Source organism: Eriocheir sinensis, chromosome 38 (genome assembly GCF_024679095.1).
Source record: "Eriocheir sinensis breed Jianghai 21 chromosome 38, ASM2467909v1, whole genome shotgun sequence".
Classification (NCBI taxonomy): Eukaryota; Metazoa; Arthropoda; class Malacostraca; order Decapoda; family Varunidae; genus Eriocheir; species Eriocheir sinensis.
The window spans coordinates 14,185,296-14,211,940 of NC_066546.1; the positions used below are offsets into that span (position 1 = coordinate 14,185,296).

General features: G+C 43.2%; 1 protein-coding gene and 1 long non-coding RNA gene across 4 annotated transcripts; one reads left to right on the top strand and one right to left on the bottom strand.

The window, feature by feature from the left end:
- Window positions 1–5,746: 5,746 nt before the first annotated feature.
- Window positions 5,747–26,332, top strand: LOC127008710 (protein obstructor-E-like). 3 transcript variants are annotated; one of them, XM_050881051.1, is made up of 6 exons: window positions 5,747–5,910; window positions 23,362–23,580; window positions 23,803–23,994; window positions 24,472–24,685; window positions 25,271–25,435; window positions 26,072–26,332. In XM_050881051.1, exons 1-5 carry the CDS (start codon window positions 5,865–5,867, stop codon window positions 25,419–25,421), a joined length of 822 nt encoding a protein of 273 aa, XP_050737008.1. In that variant the 5' UTR covers window positions 5,747–5,864; the 3' UTR covers window positions 25,422–25,435; window positions 26,072–26,332. The 3 variants fall into 3 exon arrangements, with proteins under 3 accessions (XP_050737008.1, XP_050737007.1, XP_050737009.1); XM_050881050.1 differs by lacking the exon at window positions 23,362–23,580 and adding an exon at window positions 22,618–22,851 and having other exon boundaries at window positions 5,754–5,910; XM_050881052.1 differs by lacking the exons at window positions 23,362–23,580; window positions 25,271–25,435 and adding an exon at window positions 22,618–22,851 and having other exon boundaries at window positions 5,754–5,910.
- On the bottom strand, window positions 11,465–15,317 carry LOC127008711 (uncharacterized). The gene is made up of 2 exons (XR_007761273.1): window positions 15,190–15,317; window positions 11,465–14,534 (listed from the first exon to the last, which is right to left on the bottom strand). It is a non-coding gene; the product is annotated as an uncharacterized LOC127008711 (long non-coding RNA).
- Window positions 26,333–26,645: the final 313 nt, after the last annotated feature.

Consider the following 26,645-nt stretch of genomic DNA (forward strand, 5'->3'; position numbering starts at 1 on the left):
TACTACTACTACTACTACTACTACTACTACTACTACTACTACTACTACCTACCTACCTACCTACTTACCTATTTTTCATCACTTTCCAACATTTTCATTTCTAAACATCACGACTTTTCAGGCCTCGGAGGTATTTTCAACGCGATATAAATAGTAATCTTTGCAACGAACCGACCACGACAAAACATCTTATTTAATTTTTAGGCTCAAGTTAAAATAAAAAAAAGAAAAGAAAAAAGAAAAAATACATGAATAAAAAGAGAAAAGAAATAATAAAAACGCGTCATCGTCAAATTCTGAACAAGGTTAAGTCTATCAGTATAAGGTTTCTCTCTCTCTCTCTCTCTCTCTCTCTCTCTCTCTCTCTCTCTCTCTCTCTCTCTCTCTCTCTCTCTCTCTCTCTCTCTCTCTCTCTCTCTCTCTCTCTCTCTCTCTCTCTCTCTCTGCCTCTCATCAAGTCCCCTTCGACAACCACTAATATTTTTTTCTCGTTCTCTGTTGACCAATTACGACAGGCAGCACAGGTGAAGACGACTACCTGCTTCCCTTGACCAGGTGAGCTGCGAGGGCGCTGATCACCTGGTGGCGTGGGAGACAGGTGGAGGGTGAGGGAGGAAAAAGAGCACAGGGGAGAGAGGTGAGGATGGGAGGGATGAGAGTAGGAGAGGTGGAGGAGGAAGAAAAAAGAGGACAGGGAGGGGAGAGATGGAGGAGAGGGATGTGACAGAGAGGAAAGAGGAGAGGAGGAGAAGGAGGTTAAAAAGGGAGAAAGATGAGAGACTAATAAGAAAGGAGGAGGAGGAGACGAAGAAATAGAGGAAAAAAAAGAAAACTAGGAAAATAAAGACGAAACTATTAAAACCGATAACAAGAATGAAGAAAAGGAGGAGGAACAAGAGGAGGAGAAGACGGAGAAGAAGAAGGAAGACAAAAAAGATGAAAACAAGGACAACGAAGAAGATGACGACGAAAGAATTACAAACGATGACGAGGAAGAAAAAGAAGGAAATGGAAACGAAAATAAAGGGAAAAACACACAGGCATAGAAGACATGAAGGTGAGGAGCAAAAAAAAGAAGAAAAGGGAGAGAAAAAAGCGAAAGAGAAGAAACACTAATAATAAGTCGAGAAAAATGATAGGTGGATAAAGGTGGATAAAGGGAAGAATGAAGACAAATAGAAAATATAAAAGTGGGGGAAAAGAGTAAGAGGAAAGAGAACCAAAAAAAGAGGAAAAAAAAACACTCTCTCTCTCTCTCTCTCTCTCTCTCTCTCTCTCTCTCTCTCTCTCTCTCTCTCTCTCTCTCTCTCTCTCTCTCTCTCTCTCTCTCTTATATTTTCTTTTATGTTTTTTTTTTATTAGTCTGCGTTCTTAAGGAGAGATGGATTGAGTCATAAGGGAAAGAATAAAAACAGACAGAAAAGATGAAAGTAAGAAAAGAGAATGACAGTACGAGGAAAGAGGAAAAAAAGAAAGAGGAAAGAAAAGCTAATATTGAAAGTCGAGGAGAATGAGAGGTGGAAGAGGCCATATAAGGACGAAAAAGTGGAAAAAATACAAGTGTGAAAAGATTGACAAAGAGGAAAAGTTCAAGAAAAACAGAAAACAGAAGACGGAAAAGATAAGTGTGAGGAGTGTCAGATAAAGAAGGACGAAAAAAAATACAGACAAAAAAAATACATGTGTGAAAAGATTGACAAAGAGGAAAAGTGCAAGAAAAAAACAGAAGACGGAAAAGATAAGTGTGAGGAGTGTCAGATAAAAGAGAAGAGGAGCAAAGAGAAAAAGGTCAGAAGAGAAGAAAGATGAGAAAAAGTGGAAGAGGAGAATGGGATGACAAAATTGAAGTGGAGTGAGGCAAGAGACCACAAGACCAGGATGCCGAGTCTCATTCCACAAGGCTTCCATCACTGCTGACTTCCACCCCTGCCACCTCATCCCCCCTAACCCCCCTAACCCCCCTTCCACCCCCCCAGAGCCACACCCTACTTGATCTTACCCTGAAGCCACACCCCTCTCCCCCTCCCTCCCTCTTTCTCTCCCTCTCTCATTCTCTCTTCTTCTTCAGCCATCTTTACTGTTATATGACTCTGATTCTCTCTCTCTCTCTCTCTCTCTCTCTCTCTCTCTCTCTCTCTCTCTCTCTCTCTCTCTCTCTCTCTCTCTCTCTCTCTCTCTCTCTCTTCTCTTCTTCTTTTCTCTTCTTCTTTTTCTTCTACTTTTCCTTCTTTTCTTCTTCTTCTTCTTCTTCTTCTTCTTCTTCTTCTTCTTCTTCTTCTGCTTCTGCTTCTTCTTCTTCTTCTTCTTCTCCAACTACCTTCACTGTTACATCATTCTAATTCATCTTTTTCCCTTTATTTCCATTCTCTCAAGTCTCTCATTCCCACATCTCCTTCTCATTTAAAGTCACACACCATTGTCTTACTTATAATCTCTTCCCCTCTCTCCCCTTTCCTCAGCACCCTTTGTTACCCATTTCCCTAAGAATCTCACCATTAATAGTTCTCTCTCTCTCTCTCTCTCTCTCTCTCTCTCTCTCTCTCTCTCTCTCTCTCTCTCTCTCTCTCTCTCTTTCCTCATCTCCATTTCCTCCGTCAGGTTGATACGCATGCTATTCTGTCCTTATCTCACTTTCACTTTCCCTTACCTATCTATACCGTCACCTTTTATCTCCTTTGCCTGTTAATTCTCGTCTTCTTTACCTCATTATCCTTTTTTTTAGGGTGTTACTCATTTCATCTTATTTTCCTTTCCTTTCCATCTATATATTTTTCTTCACGTTTCTTCCTCTCCTTTTCATTTTATTTATCTTTCTATGTTGTTACTTTTTTATCATTTTCTTGCTTAATCGTCTCCTCTTTACCTCACTTTCCTGGGTTTTATTCTTTGTTACTCATTTCGTGTTCTCAAACCATAGTCTATTTTGCTTTTTTTTTCACTCATATATTCTTCTACACTTTCCTTGATCTCATTTTCCTTTCCTTTCCCTTCTTATCGTTACTTCTCTTTATCATCCTCTTGCTAGTTTTCCTCTCCTTTACCTCACTTTCCTGTTTTTTTTTCTTTGTTACTCATTTCGTGTTCTCAAACCAAAGTCTATTTTGCTTTTTTTTTCATTCATATATTCTTCTACATTTTCCTTGATCTCATTTTCCTTTCCTTTCCCTTCTTATCGTTACTTCTCTTTATCATCCTCTTGTTAGTTTTCCTCTCCTTGACCTCATTTTCCTATTTTTTTATTGTTACTCATTTCATATTCTCAAATCACAGTCTTATTTTGCTTTTTTCCACTTATATATTCTTCTACATTTTCCTTGATTTCATTTTCATTTCATTTCCCTTCTTATCGTTTACTTTTCTTTATCCTCTTCTTCACTTAACTTTCCTCGTGTTTTCCTTTCTTTTCATTCATATATTCTTCTTCACTTTCCTTGATTTCATTTTCATTTAATTTCCCTTCCAATCGTTTACTTTTCTTTATCCTCCTTGCTAGTTTTCCTCTCCTTTACCTCATTTTCCTGTTTTTTTCATTGTTATTCATTTTATCTTCTCAAATCACAGTCTCATTTTGCTTTTTTCCACTTATATATTCTTCTACATTTTCCTTGATCTCATTTTCATTTCATTTCCCTTCTTATCGTTTACTTTGCTTTATCCACTTCTTGCTAGTTTTCCTCTTCTTCACCTCATTTCCCTCGTGTTTTCCTTTCTTTTCATTCATATCCCATTGAGACCCGAGAGAAAACTACTGAAGGGAATCACTTCAAACTGATATCCCATGACGTTTGTGAGTGAAATATGAAACAAAATAGTTTATTTCACTATGAATGCATGTTTACTTACAATCCATACTTTCAGATAGTAATTGTATAAAAAAAACCGCGAACTTTGGAAATTGCGAGATAAGTAGCGTCATCATGATGTCTTCAGGACTCAATGGGATATATTCTTCTTCACTTTCCTTGATCTCATTTTCATTTCATTTCCCTTCATATCGTTTACTTTGCTTTATCCTCTTGTTCCTAGTTTTCCTCTTCTTCACTTAACTTTCCTCGTATTTTCCTTTCTTTTAATTCATATATTCTTCTTCACTTTCATTGATTTCATTTTCATTTAATTTCCCTTCCAATCGTTACTTTTCTTTATCCACTTCTTGCTAGTTTTCCTCTCCTTTACCTCATTTTCCTGTTGTTTTTCATTTTTATTCATTTCATCTTCTCAAACCAGTCTTATCTTGCATTTCTTTAATTTTATATATTCTTCTTCACTTTCCTTGATCTCATTTTCATTCAATTTGCTTTATCCTTTTCTTGCTAGTTTTCCTCTCCTTCAACTCACTTTCCTCGTATATTCCTTTCTTTTCATTCATAAATTCTTCTACACCTTTCCTGCTTCACTCCCCTCCCTGAACCTCCCTTTCCTCACCCACATTGTTGCCTATTCCGTCCCCGCCCTTGTCATACTCTTACTTTCTCTTCACCTTTCCATTTCTATCGTCCACGCGCCCTCATGCATTCATTCTGGTCTCACTCACACACTCTCACCTTTGCTATGCTCACTACACCTTCCCCTCCCTCCTCCTCCTCATGCTTGCCACACCCATGACTGTTCTTCTCTTCTTCCTCCTCCTCTTCCTTCTCGACCTCCATGCACTTTTATCTTCATCTTTTCCTCCTCCGTCTTTTCCTTTCCCTGCACGCACTACACGAGGATAATTTTCACCTTGTTATTCTGTGGTGTTGTTTCTCTAAGGTCCAACAAGAGACTGTTCCTCAATGTATAGATTCACTCATATATGAAGCACATTTTAACACTGCAATTTTGGTCTTCTTTCGACAGAGCCACGTCAGGTCCCTTCTCTCTTGGTATCCCCTTCCTCACTTTCCTCCTACTCTCTCTCTCCCTCTCTCTCTTCGACTCTGCCAAGTGCCAAGTATATCCAAGGACACACCCTCCACCTCCTTCTTCTCCTTCTACACTTTTCTCGGGTTTCTTTTAGCGATATACAAGTTAACCATCAGATATGTTTCGCTCAATTACTAATCCCCTTTGCCGAAGACTTCTCTACCTCGTCCAAGCATACCGATAGGACACACCCTCCTTCTCCTATACTTTCCTCGGCTTTCTTTTCGTGATGTATAAGATAAGCATCAAATATCTTACGCTTAGCTAATAATACCCTTTGCCGCGGAGTTCCCAGGTTCGTTCAAGTATGTTCAAGGACACACCCACCTCCTCCTCTTCCTTCTACTCCTCCACCTCCTACACTCTCAGCGATATAGAGGATAAGCATCAGATAAGTTACGCTAGGTTACTAATCCCCATTGCCGCAGATATCCCAGCTTCGTCCAAGTATACCCAAGGACACCCCCTCATCCTCCTCCTTCCCTTCCTCCACTTTCCTCGGCTTTCTTTTAGCGGCAAACAGGATGAGCCTCAAATACGTTACACTCGGGTTCTAATCACCTTTGCCACAGACATCTCAGCTTCGTTCAAGTATACCCAAGGACACCCCCTCATCCTCCTCCTCCTCCTTCTTCTCCTCCTCAACTTTCCTCGGCTTTCTTTTAGCGGCAAACAGGATGAGCCTCAAATACGTTACATTCGGGTTCTAATCACTTTTGCCGCGGAGTTCCCAGCGTTCCCAGCCTCGTCTAAACATGAGTCTGCTATTCCCGGCACGAACCAGGAAGGAAGAGCAAACAACGGACGAAGAGTCGTGCGGGGAAGCGGCGGACGACCAGAGTTTAGCGTCGCATGAAAGTCTGGAGTGTGGGACGCATGCGCGGGTGTAGCGAGTGCGCGGGTATAAATAGGAGCGTCGCCCGGAGGAACCACCGCAGTTGTCACTCACAGAACACAAGATGAGGTACCTCCTAGCCCTCCTGCTGCTCGGCGTGGCCTCTACCGGTACGTGGACCTTCTGTTGCCTTAGTTGTGGACCGTGAGAGTCGTGTGTTGCGCAGCTTTGAGGAGAGAGGAGTTACTGTGTCCCGTTGTGTGTGTGTGAACCCCGGCTATCTTTCCCTGCTGTGTCCGCCATGATTTAGTGTGTTTGTGTGTTCGTAGCTTTCATATTTCTCATACTTTTAGTCGTAGGTAAGCGGAGATGACAGCCACTCATTTCCTAGTAAAGAGTATTGCACACTTTCTCCCATATTGAAGTTTTCGCTTAAGTCCCGTAGAGTTTTTAACCTTCACTTGATTATGTTGATATGTCGAGATCTATTCCTTATAATGGCTGGTATTCATTATTAATACGTAATATTCCTGAAGTACTCTCTTCCTAATGCTCCTAGTTTTTCTTTAAGTAAGAAACTAAGCATTTTTCGGTTACATAATATATATTTTTCATGTTATGTATCATTTATGTCTATCTGTTTATCTGTCATGTAATTTTCTTGCCCTCTCAGTTTTTTCTCTCATAGGTAATGTTATTCTTAAAATGCTCATTTATATTCCATCACCTTCATGCATCATATACGTGTCTTATATCCATCCCAACGTTCATGTATACATTCATACACACACATACAAACATAAAAACTTACATACATACAAACAAACATACATACATGCATACATACATACATACATATACACATACATACACAAATAAACAAGTAATACAAAAATTAGGTAGAGACTATTTTCTCTTCGTGTGGAGCATCACGCCGGTAGGTTTTCCTGACTGGTGTTTTGCGCCGGCCCGGTAGTGGCGCGGGCGAATTTTATTTAGAGTGGGTGTCATGATACGCGGCATTCACCTCTGCCAAACTGTTCTTTCTGAGAGTGGAATCCAGAACTTGAACATCGAACAATTATACGCGGATTTCACCTCTGCCAAACTGTTCTTTCTGAGAGTGGAATCCAGAACTTGAACATCGAACAATGATACGCGGCATTCACCTCTGCCAAACTGTTCTTTCTGAGAGTGGAATCCAGAACTTGAACACCGAACAATGATACGCGGCATTCACCTCTGCCAAACTGTTCTTTCTGAGAGTGGAATCCAGAACTTCAACACCGAACATCGAGGCGGCGGACGTAATACCAGTGAACACACAACTAACATTTCTTCCATCAGATCCACTTCATTTTTTCCTCCGATTCGAGTCACGTCACCCACCATTACTGCGTCACAGGAAATTCTCATCGCCTCATCTAACGTCACACCTGATTCTCTCTAATAAAAGAAGCGAAGGAAAAAAAAAGGAAACAGACATCAAGAAGGTATTCCAAAACCTCCAAGTCATGTCGCTCGGTCACTTCAATGTCATTCTTGTCATTATACTTTTTTGCCATTACGGTGCTTCATTGCGTCTCCCAGTCACGTCGCCCGCCCGCCCCAGGCCCGCTTCATCCCCGTCGTTAGTAATAGACCACTGGCTGCCACTCTTCACGCTAAAGCTCATTCCCCGTCACTGGCTGTCTCTTCCGTCTCATCCCTCACGTAACCACTTCGTCCCGGTCCGTCGTTAGCAGACTGTTAAGCTAGACTGTTATTTATCTCTCGTGGTTCTTCCTTTAACTCTCTTACGCTTGACTGGTACCTTCTGTATCTTCTGTCCTTCCTTCTTCTCTCTTCCTTTTCTTCCATCCTTCCTACCTCCTTCTTTCTTTCTCTTCTTCCTTACTTTCTTCTTCCTACTTCTTCTTCCTTCTTCAGTCACTCCAAGTCCTTTCGCCTTCCTTCTCTTCTTCCGTCCTTCTTTCCTCCTTCCTTCCTCTTTATTTCTCTCTTTCTCTTCTTCCTTCTTCAGTCACTCCAAGTCCTTTCGCCTTCCTTCTCTTCTTCCGTCCTTCTTTCCTCCTTCCTCCCTCTTTATTTCTCTCTTCCTCTTCTTCCTTCTTCAGTCACTCCACGTCCTTCCGCCTTCCTTCTCTTCTTCCGTCCTTCTTCCCTCCTTCCTTCCTCTTTATTTCTCTCTTCCTCTTCTTCCTTCTTCAGTCACTCCACGGCCTTCCGCCTTCCTTCTCTTCTCCCTCCTCTTGCAGTATATAAAGTTACTTCACCCATGGACGTTCTTGGGTCTTACTCTCACTACTTCTCTCCTCCTTTTCTTTTTCTTTTCTTTCCCTTCAGTTAACTCGCGTCCGTCTTGCGTCAGTTCCAATACAGCGTCACGCCACTCTTTGGTAATGCTCTGAAATTGCTCCACTTATCTTCCCGGGTTTCATGTTCGTGTTACCATTTAAATTCGACATATAATAAAGTTTGAGATGAAGGAATTTTCTCACTTTTTTTTACTCATAATCCACACTCTTCGTTATTGTGGTCGTAAAACTTTCAGGTAATCAAAATGAGATCAAACCTTCATCACGGCTTACTGAAAGAGACCCGCCTTTAAAATCACATCAAATCCTCATAACGACTTATAAAAATGGAGTTAGTAATTATAATAAGACTTGGTAACTTGTAATAATTTGACATTCGACACTCTAATACCTTCATTTACGTCACATTGGATAGGTTCACACACACACACACACACACACACACACACAAGCACCCTTCCCCCACACACAAATGCACACACTCTACTCATTTTTCAACCTCAATATTTTCCTTTAGTCACCCCTCCATGCATTCCCTTCACCCATGCCCTCCACATCACTCCCTTCCACACTCTTCACCACCAGTCATTCCACCCAACCTGTTTTGCATGACCCAGTTGCTACTTTCCCTTTTAATGATTTTTTCTCTCCCTCTTATGTGTTTTTTTTTTTATAATTTGTTCTTTTTTTGATGTTGTTAAGTTCACCAGGTTTTCAGGGAACGAGGCAAGACGAGAACGGGTGGCGAACGTGTTTCTTCTCCCTCGTGTGGAATGTAGTTCTTGGCTGTGTAATGGCGGGTTGCTAATGGTTGCTGGGCTGGTCAATTGGTCTTTGCGTTTTTTTTCTTCATATATTCTTCTTCCTCCTTTACACTTTCATTTGTTTCTCTAGTTTTTGTTTTCTCGTGTCTATTTTATTATTATTGTTTTTTCGTGTTGCGTTGTTTTTTTCATTCTTTTTTTTTTCTCTGTTTAATTCTTTGTTTTATTCATGTTCTCTTCTTCTTTCTTCTTTACACTTTCATTTGTTTCTTTATTTATTTTTTCTCGTGTCTATTTTATTCTTATTGATTTCTCGTGTTTTCTTCGTCCTTAATTCTTTTTTTTCTCTATTGTTTTATTCTGTCGTTTTTTTCATATTTTCCTTCTCCTTTATACTTTCCCCTTTGTGTCTGCTTTCTGTCTTTGTTCTCTCTCTCTCTCTCTCTCTCTCTCTCTCTCTCTCTCTCTCTCTCTCTCTCTCTCTCTCTCTCTCTCTCTCTCTCTCTCTCTCTCTCTCTCTCTTGGTATGCTAGGTACTGTTTGTTTTGTGTTTGTTTGTTGTTTACCTGTTTCCAGTTATCTTTCTCTCCCTCCTTCCCTCCATCCCTCCCTTCCTCCCTCTTTCTCCCTCCCTCCCTCTCACCTAACCTGCCTTACCGGTGATGAAAGTGAAAGGACGTCTCCCTCCATCTCTCCCTCTCCCTCCCTAAATCCCTCCCTCACCTGACCCTTTCCCTCCCTCCCTCCCTCCCTTCTCTCCTTCCTTCCCTCCACACAGACTCCCAGAACAATCAATAGTTCCTCCCTTTCCTCCCTTCCCTCCCTCTCTTCCTACCTGAGTGAAAGGGAGAAAGGGAGAGAAAAAATAATAGGGACTCGGAGGAAAGGTAAGAGAGGAAGGGAGAGGGAGGGAGAGGGAGGAGGGAGAAAGAAACACATAAGCTCCCCCGTTTATCTTAGTGGTCGGATGGTCGGGTGGTTAAAAGGATGTTTCAGGAACCACAAATTGGGGGCTTTACTTCCTCATGTGTTTGTGTGTGTGTGTGTGGAAGAGGAAGAGGAAGAGGAGGAAGACTACACAATAGGAGGAGGAGATGGAAGAATGAAACAGTAGGAGACAGAGGAAGAACAAAAAAAAACAATACTCAGAAAAAGGAGAAAGAATAGGATATAGGAAGTTGAGGAAGAACAAAAGGAGAAAAAAAACGAGGAGAAAACGATCAAAAAGAGGAGGAAGAATAAGACAGTAAGAAGATAAGAAAGAGCAAAACAAGAGGAGGAGGAGGAGGAGGATAAGGAAGATTAAAAGAAGAACAAAGAGGAGGAGGAAGATTAGAAAGATGAAAGTAAGAGAAAAACAAAGAAGATAAGAAGAACAAGGAGGAGGAGGAGGAGAAGTACAAGGAAGAGGAAGAGGAGGAGGAGGAGGAGAAGGAGAATTAGAAGAACGAGAAAGAGAAGGAGGAGGAAGATTAGAGAGATGAGAAGAAGTAAGAGAAGAACAAAAAAAAAGAAGAAGAACAAGGAGTAGGAGGAGGAGGAGGAGAAGGAAAATAAGAAGAACGAGGAGGAGGAGGATCAGGACAGGTTCAAGTTCTAAATAAAGGGTGTTGGAATCGTCTCCTGCTATCTGCTTCGACGCTCTCCTTCTCCTCCGCCTCCCGATCCTTTCCTGTCCCTTATTATAGATTCAGAACCTTTCTCCTCCCTCGTGCCTTGCTATCGTCGCCTCCTTTCACTATTCTTATATATTCTCCTGTTTTTTTTTGGGGGGGGAGGGAGGGAGGGAGGGAGGAGCTATTGTGTCTCTTCTCTCAATCATTCGTCTGTCTTTTGTTATTTTGTCTTCTAATCTTTCGCTATTTATGTTTATTTTTTATGATTTGCGTTTAAGTTTTCCTCTTATATTTTTTTTTGTCTTATCTCTCTCTCTCTCTCTCTCTCTCTCTCTCTCTCTCTCTCTCTCTCTCTCTCTCTCTCTCTCTCTCTCTCTCTCTCTCTCTCTCTCTCTCTCTCTCTCTCTCTCTGCGTATATATATAATAAACATTCCAAACACACACGCACACACGCACACAAAAAAACATTCCAAAGCATTTACGCGCAATGGAATGTGTGTGTGTGTGTGTGTGTGTGTGTGTGTGTGTGTGTGTGTGTGTGTGTGTGTTTCTCTCCTTTCACTCACCTCTAAGCTTGCTCACGCCACTTCCCAACACACACACACACACACACACACACACACACACACACACAAAGTCTCGTCTCAACTTTCACTCCCAGCCTTCCACGCACAGCACCCAGCGCCCTCTACCCCCCCCTCCTCCCCGCTCCCCCCCTCCCCCCTTACGCCCGCACTGGTTACCATACGAGGAACCACTTAGAAAACCCCAAAATGATCCTTATTCTGTTATTCCACCTTCTGTTTACTCCTTCCGTCTTTGTCTCTGGTGATGATATTCTATTTTTTTCCCTCGTGTTCATTATTCCAATTGTTGTCTTACTCTCTACGTCTTTAACTTTTCCTCCTGTGATTTCTAACTGTCGATTGATTGATTGATTGGTAGTTCATTGTTGCAAGTAAACAACAAAGGAGAAAGGAGGAGCATGCCATCCTAACCTCCTTTTTTTTATGCTTCTATCTATCTTCTTTTTTTTTTTTGTCCCTGGTGGTGTCTTAAGAAAGTGGATGCAATTTAAAAGTCTTGGTCATTCTAGCACGATTTTCCGACCTGATTTATATATGCAAGTGCTCTCCTGAACTGATGAACGCTCCAAATACGTCGCAAGTTAAAAGGGCAATCTGGTGACACTCAACATACCTACAGCGAGTGAGAACGATTCACACTCAGCCTTAAATTCATCTCTTATACAACGAGTTCAGAAAAATTTACAACGATTCACACTCAGCCTTAAATTCATCTCTTATACAGCGAGTTTAGAAGAATTTACACTCACTCATCTTTAATTTTGAGTCACTCCATCTATCACCCCTAGTTTGAAGTCAGTCCATGTGTTACAGCGAGTGAGAAGCTACATTCCATCATCCTTAGCCATTTTCTCCTCTGTAAACTTGTAGACGAGGCGAGACGAAGCGATGACTTGCTTACACACGGCGAGAAGGAAACCGCGATGACCGCTGAGGCGAACCACAAACCGTCGACTAAGTATATACATAGGTTGTCATCGGCAAGTATTACCAACACAAAATTGACGTTAGAAATGCAAACTTATGCCTTGGGTTATGCATTGCAGCGAGAGCCTATATATAAATACACGTAATCGTTCTTCATAAGCCACAAGAGACATAGCACTGATGACGAAGGCGGTGAAGAAGTCATTATTAAAACAGACGAAATTAAAACAAGACAAACAGGAAAAAAATATAATTGCCCGAGTGTTATTTTTTGTTACGTTAGGGTCAAGAAACTACGATCGTTGTTAAGGTTACAAAAGGGAAATCTCAACAGAATGATTACGGAAAAGTCTCTCAGTTCAAGAAAATGAAAGACTAAAATAAGAAACAGCGAAGTGGCTCATTATAGAAGTGAAGACTCCACTTATTACCGCCATCACAGACACGAAAGTACCAGCTGACGACACACACACACACACACACACACACACACACACACACACACACACACACATTCCCCCCCTCTCTCTCTCTCTCCACCTCCACCCCCGCCGGTTTTCTCTCTCTCTCTCTCCCTCCTTTCCAGAACGGTCAAGGTTGATGGGGAAACTTTAAGCGCCGTTCCCCGTGGCTCTCTCGTTCTGGGGTTGCCGACCGCCCGCCAGCCCCCAGCACATAGCCCCCTTCCCCTCCCCCCGCCGCCTTGCCCCGCCCCCTCGCCCCATATTCATACGGAGTTCCCCTTAAAGCCCCGTCTCTCCGTCCGGTGCTGTTCCTCCGGGGCTCATAACGTCCTAGATTTCTCATTACTTGGTTAGCCTGTCTCTCGTGACCTCGTTTGTTTGTTCCTCCGGCTTCTCCTCCTTCTGCTCTTCCTCTTCTCTCCAGTTATTCGTCTTTTCAAGCTCCCAGTTCGTTTGTTTTTGTCTTGTTTTGGTGTGTGTTTTTCCTCCCTTTCGTCCTCCTCTTCCTCCTCTTCTTCTTTTTCCTCTTACTCTTCCTCATGCAGTTTCTCATGTTTTCACTCTCCTGTTATGTTTGTTTTGTCTCTTCTTGGTGTGTTGATAAGGGTTAGATACTGAACGCGTGATTTAGTTCGTGTATACATAAGAAATATTTTTAGGTAATAGTTTCCCCTCCTAAAGGTCCGTCCTCTCTCTCATCACTCATGTCTAATCCTTCTTCCAATCTCTCCTAGTCCATTTCTCTTCCTTCCTCACGTTTCTCCCTTCTCCATGTCGCTTCCTTACTTCTTTCTTTCTTTCTTGTGCTAATTTCTCTCTTTCGTTATTTTTGTTTATATCTCTCTTTTTTCATCTTTACTTCCCTCGTCTGTTCGTTTCTTGCATTTTTTTTCATTCCATTTATCTTCCTTCCTCTCGTTTCTTCATTTCATCTCCCCATCTCTGACTTCCCTTCCTCCTTTAAGTCCTTCACATTTCCTTCCTTCCTTAACGTCACTTCATCTTCCGTTTCTCTCTCTCGTATCTCTCCCTGCCTCACGTCCCTCTCTCCCTCCCTCACGTCCCATTCTTCATCTCACGTCTCTCCGTCGCGGGCTCATGTCATCGCCACCGCCGGCACAACTATCAAGCGACGAATCAAAGTTTAGTTGCACGGTGGAGAAAGCTGGACTTTTTTCATACTTTCTCTGCTTTCGCTGGCAACAAAACCAGATCCGCGTGGGAGAACATACACCCACCCTCACTCCCCAACCCTCTCTCTTTCCCTCTACACGTGATATGGAAAGCTATAAGCGGGAGAGAACGAGTAATTATCCGGGGATGTGATGGCTGAGCGGGAAATGTGTCGTGTGTGTCAGGGAAAGCAGAGAGTGGGGGTGCTTTCTCCTGACGGCGCCGGAGTGAAGTTTGCATAATAGTGAGTGCTTTGGGATCGTCTTCGTGGTATCAAATTTGAGTTTCACCTCAAAGCAATAATGTGGTAGGGGATTTTTAGGTTACAATGAAAAGCGGACCACACTGGGACAGGCTATTGCTTCAGTGTTACGTACCAAGTTTTAAATGTACCCGGATGTCTAACGTAGGCATTGACCGTGGTATCTAATTTGTGTTTTACCGTAATGCAATAATGTGATAGGGGATTTTTAGGTAACAATGAAAAGCGGACCACATTGGGACAGGCTATGGCTTCAGTGTTACGTACCAAGTTTTAAATGTACCCGGATGTCTAACGTAGGCATTGACCGTGGTATCTAATTTGTGTTTTACCGTAATGCAATAATGTGATAGGGGATTTTTAGGTTACAATGAAAAGCGGACCACATTGGCACAGGCTATGGCTTCAGTGTTACGTACCAAGTTTTAATGTACTCGGATGTCTAACGTGGGTATTAAGAGATAAGGTCAATGCAAGGATAGTTAATGGATGGTACCGAGTCTACCTGTTCCCACCTGGCGCTTGGAAAAGATAGGAAAAAATTAGTTTAAAATATTCACAGTTTTACGTTATTCCTTCAGTATTTAATGTTGTAGTACGTTCATTCTCTTCCCCATCTCGTCTGCAGTCATAACTATTCATTCAGTATTCAATGTTGTAGTACGTTCATTCTCTTCCCCATCTCGTCTGCAGTTCATTCATTCAGTATTCAATGTTGTAGTACGTTCATTCTCTTCCCCATCTCGTCTGCAGTTCATTCATTCAGTATTCAATGTTGTAGTACGTTCATTCTCTTCCCCATCTCGTCTGTAGTTCATTCATTCAGTATTTGTTGTAGTACGTTCATTCTCTTCCATCTCGTCTGCAGTTCATTCATTCAGTATTCAATGTTGTAGTACGTTCTCTTCCCATCTCGTCTGCAGTTCATTCATTCAGTATTCAATGTTGTAGTACGTTCATTCTCTTCCCCATCTCGTCTGCAGTTCATTCATTCAGTATTCAATGTTGTAGTACGTTCATTCTCTTCCCCATCTCGTCTGCAGTTCATTCATTCAGTATTCAATGTTGTAGTACGTTCATTCTCTTCCCCATCTCGTCTGCAGTTCATTCATTCAGTATTCAATGTTGTAGTACGTTCATTCTCTTCCCCATCTCGTCTGTAGTTCATTCATTCAGTATTTAATGTTGGAGTACGTTCATTCTCTTCCCCATCTCGTCTGTAGTTCATTCATTCAGTATTTAATGTTGGAGTACGTTCATTCTCTTCCCCATCGTGTCTGCAGTCATAACTTTTCATTCAGTATTCAATGTTGTAGTACGTTCATTCTCTTCCCTACCTCGTCTGCAGTCATAACTATTCATTCAGTATTCAATGTTGTAGTACGTTCATTCTCTTCCCCATAGTGTCTGCAGTCATAACTATTCATTCAGTATTCAATGTTGTGGTACGTTCATTCTCTTCCCCATAGTGTCTGCAGTCATAACTTTTCATTCAGTATTCAATGTTGTAGTACGTTCATTCTCCTCCCTACCTCGTCTGCAGTCATAACTTTTCATTCAGTATTCAATGTTGTAGTACGTTCATTCTCTTCCCTACCTCGTCTGCAGTCATAACTTTTCATTCAGTATTCAATGTTGTGGTACGTTCATTCTCTTCCCTACCTCGTCTGCAGTCATAACTTTTCATTCAGTATTCAATGTTGTAGTACGTTCATTCTCCTCCCTACCTCGTCTGCAGTCATAACTATTCATTAAAATTCGCTTGTGGTAAAGAATGAATCGAGGTAGCATCTAAAGAAGACATGAGCAGACTACTGAAGCGAGTGTTCTTTACATGAGTGAAGGAATTATTTTGTTGAAGTCTTTTACCGTAATGCTAATACTGATTGGTTGATGTGTTTCCGAGAATGTTATGGCCAGTCACTAAGATAGACGGATAGACGAAAATATAGATAGACAGATATAAATAGATAACAAGTCCCTCACCCACACAAATACACACGAATTATTTTGTTGAAGGCTTTTACCGTAGTGCTGATATTTAAAGGTTGATATGTTTGCGGGAATGTAATGGCCAGTCACTAAGATAGACGGATAGACGGAAATATAGAGAGACAGATATGAATAGATAACACCGTCCCTCACCCACACAAATACACACGAATTATTTTGTTGAAGGCTTTTACCGCAGTGCTGATATATAAAGGTTGATATGTTTGCGGGAACGTAATGTCCAGTCACTAAGATAGACAGATAGACGGAAATATAGATAGAGAGACAGATATAAATAGATAACACCGTCCCTCACCTACACAAATACACACACGAGATGAAATGAAGAAACGCGAGGAAGGAAAATAAATGAAATGAGAAAGACGTAAGAAAGGAATAGACGAGGGAAGTGAAATAGGAAAATGACGTGAGGAGGTGAGACGAAAAAGAGAGAAAGGAAGAAATGACGAAAGAGAGAAATTGGAACGAGAAAGAGAGAAAGAAGGTGAAAACAAACATATTAAACTTGACATTCACTGCATACTTATCCACCTACATCCCCCCCCCCCAACCCCCCGCACACCTGGCCCTCACCTGCGCCACTTCCCGCCGTGTTTACATTCGTGACGTCACGGAGAGAGCGACAAAGAGTGATCGTGGGAATGTGGAGCGTCATTAAGCTTTCATTTAAAACGCTACGGGGTCTGGATGGCTCCGACGAACGAACGCACACACACACGCACACGCCCCCCCATCCTCCCCTCCCCCCCCACACAGACACTCATGACACGCAAGGATTTTATTTTTTTTCGTGGATAATTATAATGTTCTGAGACACGACTTTTTTTTTTATAGGCGTCACGAAACCTTTTTTTTTTTTAATCTCATTCCTTCGACTTAAAACCTCGGTGGAATATCCTTCAAAATGTTCACTTTCGTTCATTGATTCTGAAGTATTTGATTTAGTTATTTCGTTTTTCTCCCTTTTTTTTTTGTTTTTTTTGCTACGATCCAAAATTTGCTTTCATTTTCGCAGGTAAGAAAATATATAATCAGATTTTACTTTCACGTCAAACACACACACACACACACACACACACACACACACACACACACACACACACACACACACTGACAGACTTTCGCATATTGTCTAAAAAACGAAAAAAAAAACAGTTCTGTCATCTCAATTCCAACAGAAACTTCACTTCACTCACTTTGCTCGCACAAAATGATTAAAAAAACAAGATAAAAAAATAATAAAATGTCCGGACACAGTTGCGATCATCTGGAAACGTGTCCGATCGCTTTGGCTTCGGCTTCCACTTCATTAGCCTCCCGCCCTTGGGTTGAAAGCAAGGTTACGCCGCGTTCTTCCTGGATTTTAACCTCGAGGGGAAAAAAAAAGACACACCACTTAACCGTTACAGAAAAAAAAGAGAGTTCATTAGATTGTTTCGTATACACATTTATTTCACTCGATTTCTTGGGTCTGTTACTTTCATTACAACTTTTCGCTTTTCACATAATCCATCGCTTTCTTCTCTTTCTTTCTTTCTCCTTCCCAGAACAGATGTGATGAAGAGGATAGGAAGGAACAGACAGGATAGGTTAAGAATAGCGTGGAATCTATAAGGCCAGTGAGTTAGGAAGTCAGGAAGAAAGAAAGAGAGAAAGGAAGGAGAAAAATAAAGAAAAGGATGGAAGAAAGAAAAAGTAAGAAAGAGTAAGGAAGGAAAAGAGACGACGTTGTTATGGATAGCGTGTAATCTCTAAGGTCCATGTGTAAGGGGTCTAAATAATGTACAAGAAACGGGTTGAAAGCATGGAGGTAGAATTGGTGGAGTCGACATCAGCCCAATTAAGTGAACCCGCCCGAGCTGTCATTTTTACGGCCAGGTGTCAGGTGTTGTCAGGTCAGGGCTCGGCCAGGTTCGCCCACCTCCATCTTTCGGCCGTAAATTTGACAGTTCGTCGGCTTCACCTCAATGAATGGGATTAGCGGGCCGTGTCGACTCCACCAATTCTACCGCCATGGTTGAAAGAGTGCGAAGAGAGTGTGGAGAGTGTGGAATCTCTTGGGAGTGTAAGGAAAGCAGGGGTAGTGTGTTATAAGGAGACCCTGAGTGGAATGTGGAATGAGAAAGATGTGTGCGTGATGAAGGGGGTGCTGGATGGGGGGCCTAAACAAATAAACAAAAAAAGAGATAAGAGAAACGCTTAAAACAGCTGCTCCGACGAAAAGAGACCAGATGGAAGTGCCTAAGAATTGCTGTTAAATTATGCGTGTAGCTAAAAATGGACTTTCAGCTGGAGCGTGGAGGGAAAACTGTTTTGGAAGACGTAGTGATGATGAGTATTGTGTGTGGACTTTTAAGAAGGAGAAAAGGTGAAAACATTATTAAAACCGTAGTTATAGTGAGGAGTATTAGGTATTTAGTCACCATGTGGGGGTTTTATGACGAAAACATGAGTAAGGAGCATTTTTAAGAGCGTAGTTTTGATGAAAAATATAGATGTTTGGTTATAATGAGAACTTGGACGGAAGTAAAAAAATAAAATAAAAGCGAAGACAAAATATCACGACTTTAATTAGGAAAGATAGAGTGAAAAAGAACGTAATTCAAAGAGCAATTATAAGGTGGAATATATATTAGTGGAATTTTAGGAAGAAAGATGGAATGAAAAAGAAAAAGACATTAACTTACAATTATAATGTGGAGAGTGAGAAGTCTTAGGCTCAGGGGTGCAATGTGGACTTTTTATTTAGTGGAGTGTGAGTGGAGTAGAGTGTGACAAGAGTGCGTGCGGAGAGGACAGGGTTGTGTGTGTGTGTGTGTGTGAGAGAGGTTGATGATTTTTTTTAGCGCCGAGATTAAAATTGTTGTCAGATTTCTCCTCACGTAACCTTACTTTCTAGAGAGCGTTTTTTCCTCCTCCTCCTCCTCTTCTTCTTCCTCCTCCTCCTCCTCCTCTCCCCAACACCCCGACTCTTTCCTCCTTACCCCTACCTTCCCCACCCCTCCCTCTCCCCTACACTCCCTTTCCCCTACCATCCCTATTCCATTACGCTTAACCATCCCCTTTCCATCAGTATAAAAAGTGGAGTGAGATGTTCCACAGTTTTTAAGAATCATAAGCTTTCTGTGGTCTCTCTCTCTCTCTCTCTCTCTCTCTCTCTCTCTCTCTCTCTCTCTCTCTCTCTCTTGATGTCGCTTATAATTTTCCAACTTTCTATCATTCCCATTTTCCTTTCCCATTTTCTTTATCGTATACTATCTTAAATGTCATGACCATAATTATTTTTCCTTTTTGTCTCTTTAAACCACAACCATCGCGAGAGTGTTACCATGGCCACAATCTTCCTGTTCTTCTCTTCATGAAACGGTATATAAGAACGAGATGAAACTGGCTATGAGATCCTAAGCTGGTTTCTCTTAAAAATGGGGCTATGAGGTATTAAGGGCGTGTGTGTGTGTGTGTGTGTGTGTGTGTGTGTGTGTGTGTGTGTGTGTGTGTGTGTGCTACTTAAAACAACAATCACCACCACCTTCAGGATCTCCACCAAAAAACAAGCTTACCAACATCTATCTATCCACCACTATGTTGCTACCAGAACCTCCACTTCCACCAACGCCACCAACATCTATCTATCCACCACTATCACCATCACCACCACTACGTTGCTACCTGAACCTCCACTTCCACCGACACCACCAGCACCAGCACCGGTCTCACCACTGTCACCGCTAGAAAAACTCAACGCCGTTCCCCTTCCCTCGTAACCTTGGCCACTGTCTCCACGCGCTCGCACGCTCTTTTGTCCCCCCTGAAAAACATGCTCTATGGTGAAAGGCGAGTGGTCGTGATAATAACCTTTACGTTTTTCCTTCTCTTGCTCAGCCCGCCGTATTAAACTAACCCCCGTCTTGCACACGTGTTCTTGATTTCTCTGTCTGATGCGCTTTTGTTTTCTGTTTATACTTTGACGGTTCTTCTATTTTCTGTGACTGTTGACGCGAGGTGTGTTTCAACTTGCACACGTGTTCTTGATTTCTCTGTCTGATGCGCTTTTGTTTTCTGGTTATACTTTGACGGTTCTTCTGTTTACTGTGACTGTTGACGCGAGGTGTGTTTCGACTCGTAGTAAACTTAGTAATTCAATTTTTTTTCTCTCTGCCCAGTCCACTTTTTTCTCCATTTTGATACAAACTTCTATATTCTGTTTAACTTTTTTTTCATGCGAGGTGCGTCTAGACAAGTTATTTTTATCGTAAACTTAATAATTCAATGTTTTCTGTCTAGTCCACTTTTTTTCTCCATTTTGATACATACTTCTATATTCTGTTTAACTTTTTTTTCATGCGAGGTGCGCCTAGACAAGTTATTTTTATCGTAAACTTAATAATTCAATGTTTTTCTCTGTCTAGCCCATTCATATTTTTCTCTTTTCTATCTAACTTCTATATGCGAGATGTTTCGACTTTGTGATTCTCTATAAACGTGGTACATCAAGATTCTTCACTTTCCAATCCATTTGTTTCTTTGTTTTAATGAGTTTTCGCTTTACTGTTTAACTTCTTTTATGTTCTCTTTGTCCAATGCATATTTTTTTCATTCTAAACGATTTTTCTCTTTTCCCTTTAACTCTCTGATACCACGTTTCTCTTGGCTCTTTAAATCGATTCCCTCTCTTTAACCTTCACCGTGATTTCCACTGAGATTTCCTGTAATTTTCCTCCCATCCTTGAACGCAATTTCTTTCAGCCCTTAGCAGGTTTTCACGTTTACAACTCTTAACGTCATTTCCCAGCAATCCTTGACATACTATCCTTCAAGACACACTGCGGGGTTTTCTTCAGTAACTACGAACAATGATCTATAGCTTTTCTTCACGTGTTATCTTTCATCACACTCATATACGTTTCCTAATTTAGCTCCTACCGCAGTTTTCTTATATATACGTAAATACAATCTTCCTTACCTCTACTTTTATCAACTTCAAACGTACGATCTCTCTCTACTGACGTTAATTTACACTATTCGTTTTTTTCCTTAACTCCCATCATTTTCGTGCATTCCTTTACTTCCTCTCTTGTTTTTACTCATTTCCACCGTATGACCTCCTTCTGACAATGATAAACTATTAGACGCACCTATCTTTTTAACCTTAACTCCCATCATTTCCCGTGCATTCCTTTACTTCCTCTCTTGTTTCTACTCATTTCCACCGTATGACCTCCTTCTGACAATGTTAAACTATTAGACGCACCCATCTTTTTAACTTCTTTCCTTATAAGCCACGAATTTGGGAGGCAACAGAAGCTAACTCACCCCTTGCATCCCATAAGACCACACACTAATGATCTTTTTCCTCCTTGTTTTTGCCGCATTTTGCTTATATAGGTGGAGGCCCGACCTTGCCTGTCCCAACCCAACCCCGCCCTCACTGCTTCGCTACCCCCAGACGCACCCAACCCTCTGAGGCGCCCACACTCACGGCTTTGTCTTCCCACCCGATTGTTACCTCACGACTCGAAATCTAGTTCATACCGGGTGAAATAACGCGACTTTCCGCCTCACAAGCTGTTCTCCGCCTCACTGGAAAGCTGTAGTCTGAACCGGGATTTGTCGCTTTTCCCCGCTTACAATATGTTTAAATGTGAGACGAATTTAATCCCGTGTGTTGCCGCCTGTAGTTTCCCTTCCATATCTACCGCCCAGTCCTTCCCGGCCAGCCAGTCATCTGCTCTGATTAACTTTCACTAGAGACGCAGATTGGGGTAATATAGTTTCCCCTTACAATTAATAGAAAGCCTCAGAAGTTATGGATATCAGTGACTTGGTGAACCAGTTTATAGATGAGATTTTGGTAACACTGAATTAGTTGAGTGAGTAACTAAGACTGATGATAAAAATAAAGGTATGTTTCAAAAGATATATCAATTACATCAACACTTAAATCGCTGGAAAGATTCAATAAGAAAGTATAGGAGAATCAAAAACGAGATAAGGCATGAAACATTTGAACGCAAGAACATTTAGAACGAAAATAACAAATGAAGTAATATTCAAAGATAAACCAATACATTTCAACACAAACTGAAAGATAAAATTGATAATGAACATAGCAAAACCACAAATGAATAGGCTTATGGCACACATTATATAGAACAAAAAAAGGAATCGAACAGGCAAACCACACAGGAACGCCACACCCTCCGCCAGGCTGGTTCCCCCTGGTGTAGGTTACAGTTTGGCGGCTGGCCAGCACTCAGCACTCACCCTCCCACGTGAGCCCCTAAAACCCTCGACACCGCTGATGATAGACTTGCAACACTAACCCAATGCAGTGACACACTCTCCCTCCCCTCTCACACAACACAAGACAGCAGGTGACACAGAACAACGAGGAAACTTTATACTTATTGTCTTGTTTTCCCTATCCTCCAATCTAGTATATTTGTCTATTTTGTCTCTTTCTTCCTTTATCACTAAATTCTTTCTGACAACGACATCGAGCGACAAAGGGACGTTCAGGGTGGGGCGTAAGGGACAGCCTGCTTCCTTGACGCCCCCCTCCCCCTCCCTGCCCAGCATGAACACCTTCCCTTCCAGTGCAGGTGTTACGCAGCCTGGCGTCAGCATGCCCTAAACACCCCAGCCCAGCGCCTTCAATCATGACTGTTCTTGTATGTTTGTTTGTGTGTGTGTATGTATGTACCTCGCTAACTTGTGCCTCCTCCCTCCCCCCTTCCCTGCTGTCGCTGTAGGGGCTCAGCAGTCCTCCGTCACGCCAGGGGGCAGCGGGAACTGGCAGTGCCCCCACGAGTTTGGTCACTTCCCGCACGACACCGCCTGCGACAAGTACTACTCGTGCAACAAAGGCGTGCCGACCCTCAAGACCTGCGGCAACGGCCTGGCCTTCGACGCCACCGACCCGGACTTCATAAAGGAGAACTGCGACTACAAGTACAACGTGGACTGCTCAACGCGGCCCGAGCTTGGTAGGCCCGCGTCCGCCGCCGTTCACACGCCACGGCCATGCTAAGGCCATGGACACGCACAAGGCCCACGTACATGGCCACATTTACACATTTACTCACTTGGTGGTCGGGAAAACACGCGTCCTACTCACTGGTCTGGAGTCTTAGGGGTTTAGCGAGCATGGGTCTCACAACTACTGTCCTCCTTGCACTCTTTCCCCCGGTCTCACTTCTTCGTCAAGTGTATATATTCTTGGGATTTACTTTTTCCTCGACCCCCCCCCCCCCATGCCCGTGGTGGAGGGCATGGCAGGGGGCGCCACGGAATGACCCTTCCTCACCCTTACACACTCACAGGGCACAGGTCACACCACCAGGAACCAGCAGCAGCAGCGAAGGTCATGTAACTTATACCCAAAACATTTATTACTCCTTCACCTCTCCTTCACCTACGCCTGCACGAGCGCCTCCCTTCACTTCCCTCACTCCCTCACTACCCACCTCACTCACTCACTCACACGTGGTGCACAGGCTACGCTCAGGAAGAAGTCCTCTACGATGACTTCCAGTGCCCGCAAGAGTTCGGGTTCTTCCCCCACTACCGCCAATGCGACGCCTACTGGAAGTGTGAAAACGGTGTGCCTGAGTTCCGTCTGTGTGGGAACGGCCTCGCCTTTGACGCCAGCAACGAGACCCGCGAGGACTGCAACTACCTCTTCGCGGTGGACTGTGAAGGCCGCCCAGACCTTGGTAGGATGTCGGCCCCGTGACCCGACCCCACAACCTCCACCCTCTGCTCTGGCTTCCTCTGCATGACTAGCATAGATTCCCGTCACGTGCATGCCCTCGAACATGACCCCTTGACACACACATCACCCAAACCTTCAAAAGTACTGAGATTCATGAGATATACTGAGATATAAATAGCAGTGTGCATGTGCCGTTCGTACTAACTCACGCGTCCCACTGCAGAGCCCCCGATCCCCACCACAAACTGCCCCTACCTCTACGGCATCTTCCCCGATGAGGCTGACTGCGCCGTGTTCTGGTCATGCTGGGACGGTGAGGCCTCCCGCTACGAGTGCACCCCCGGCCTCGCCTACGACAGGAAGGCCCGCGTGTGCAACTGGATTGACCATATCCCCGAATGCAACTCCCAGCGCGGTGAGTGTTATCCTCAGACACTTCTGTACACCCCCCCTCCACCTCCCCCCCTCCTCCCACATGCTATCAACACCCTTGGAACACCTTATTCCTCCCAGCACTCTAGAGACACGAGAACACACCCATCAACCCCCAACCCTGTGCTATCATGTTCTTCGTCTCCTCCACCACATAACACACAATAAGCACTCCCTGTTGACCCTCGAATTCCTGCTATCACCTCCCTTACCCCACACAGCACTTCAGGCACACAGATGACACCCTGTATAGACCACAAAACCCTTGCTAACACATTCCTTCTCCACCCCAGCACCTCAGATCCATAACAAACACATTATCAAGCCCTTAACCCCTTACTAACACACCTATTGTCTCTTAAGTATTCTCTGTAACTATTCTCTACACGACTTTCATGACACCTCACGAAAAACTACCAAACTCAAAGCTCCTTCCTCAAACATCCTTTATATCTTGCAGCTCTCCAGAACGAACACTTGGTCTGCCCTGCCCCTGGACAGCTCACCGCCACTGGGTCCTTCTCCCGCCACGCCCACCCCGACGACTGCCGCCAGTACTTCGTGTGTCTCGACGGAGTGGCGCGCGAGTACGGCTGCCCCATTGGTACCGTCTTCCAGATCGGCGCTATTGAGGGTCTTGGACAGTGCACCGACCCCGAGAATGTGCCTGGCTGGTGAGTGTGTGTGTGTGTGTGTGTGTGTGTGTGTGTGTGTGTGTGTGTGTGTGTTCTTGTAACTTCAATTTAAACTTCCTCGTGTGCGTGGGTTTGTGTGAGCGTGTAACTATATATATTTTTTTCATTCTTTATTCCTGGGACGTTTGACTCCTCTGGGTTTCCGTCTCTTTAATCAACTCCCAATAACCGCATGTGGTGACTGATGACTCATTGTACCCCCCTTCAGTCTGCGTCTAGCTAACTTAGTCTAGATATACCAATACTATTTATTTTTTTACTCGTTTTCTCTTATCAACTTTTCCCACCAATCATAACTCTCCATTGCACCAGTCCTGCGTCCAATAAGAAGTGTTTTGCCTTACGCTCGCTATCGCCACCAATCATTAAGTGGTTAAGGGTAAAAGAACACATCTGATTGGCTAAGATGGAGAGCAAACGGCGAACACTCGACTTATTGAGCGCAGGGCAGCACTTTAGCCAATTCAAGCATGTCACTGGTCTCTGCATGTCACTCTCTGGTCACGCTCCCCATTGGTGACCTCTCTCTACCCTTCACCTGACCCCGACTGACCTCCCCTTTAGCGAGGACTACTACGGTGAGCTGGACCTGAAGGCGCTGCGGCAGAGTCAGCTTCTCTTGGGTGGAGGAGGCGCAGGAGGACCCGTGAGTTCCCGCCGCCCCCGCCCAAGCAACCCTGAGGAAGCCCCTGTAGTCCTCCCCGCCTCAGCTTAAGACTCCTTCTACAGGTGCGGCCTTTTTTAACCTCCCGAAAGTACCCCAAACCCACCACCCACTTCTACGGCGTCGCCCTCAGGATTACCACCACCACTACCACCACAGCCACAACCACCACCTATACCACAGCAACGCCGCCTGTTTTTGTCCTTGATTCCCTTACTTTTATTAATGGCATCTTGTTCCATCTCATCTAGTAACCTGTTTTGCCTTGTTTTATCTATTACTCTCTCCCCCTCTCTTGCCTGTAACGTTCCTAGTGGCTCCTCGTGGGCCGTGCATCAGCCACCCTCCACTCTGCATGCCCTCACTACCATGCAGTTCTCGTCTAATTACTTACGAGTCACACTTTAGTTTACGTTTTCACTACTTCGTTTTACCCTCAATCTCTTTCCTGATAACCACGTCTTAAAAATAACTGCATCCCCCAACTCCGTTTTCTCTATATTCTGTGTTTTAAACGATCTCCTTCCACTACATTAACGTGAAATTGGTGATAAACGATTATTTAGATGGACATAACTTAGTGGTATTATCTAACCTCTATATGTGTAATTAGTGGATATACTACTAAAACATTAAGGTTACCCATAAAACAGTTGTCATGGTCGTTTTTTGTGTGCTCATGAACGTTTTCTCTTTTTCAGCGAGGACTACTATGGCGACCTCGACCTGAAAACCCTTCGCGGTCTCGGCCTCTAGATTACGGTACAAGCAGTAAACTCCTTTTTTTATGTACTTTAAGGTCTCATGACTCTCCGTTACGTGATCTGTGTTAGTCCTTCCGGCATTCATTCACCGCAGCATTACCGACACACTCTCCCGGAACTGTTACTGCACTGCGCCCGTAACAGGAATTCCTCGCCCAAAATCTCCAGTCTCGCCGTGACCGTCAGACTGTTCTCCCACATTGCCCAAAACACTCCGCCCTGTCTTTTTTATATACTTCTTTCTGTTGTATATTGTTAAGTTGTACCATATTATTAAGGCTCTTTTGTAAATAAACATCTTAAAAAAAAACTTTGTGACTACATTATCCTGGGTATATGTTTAATTAATAAGGACGTAAGAAATCAGCTTATACGAAGGTTATAGATAGACAGTGATACTAGGGGATAAATCTTGAAGGAGGAGGAGGTATATAGAAAGATAGATAAATAGATATGGATAGTTAGATATGATAGGAATACGAATGAAAGGCAGTAAGTCCGGGTCTGCGGA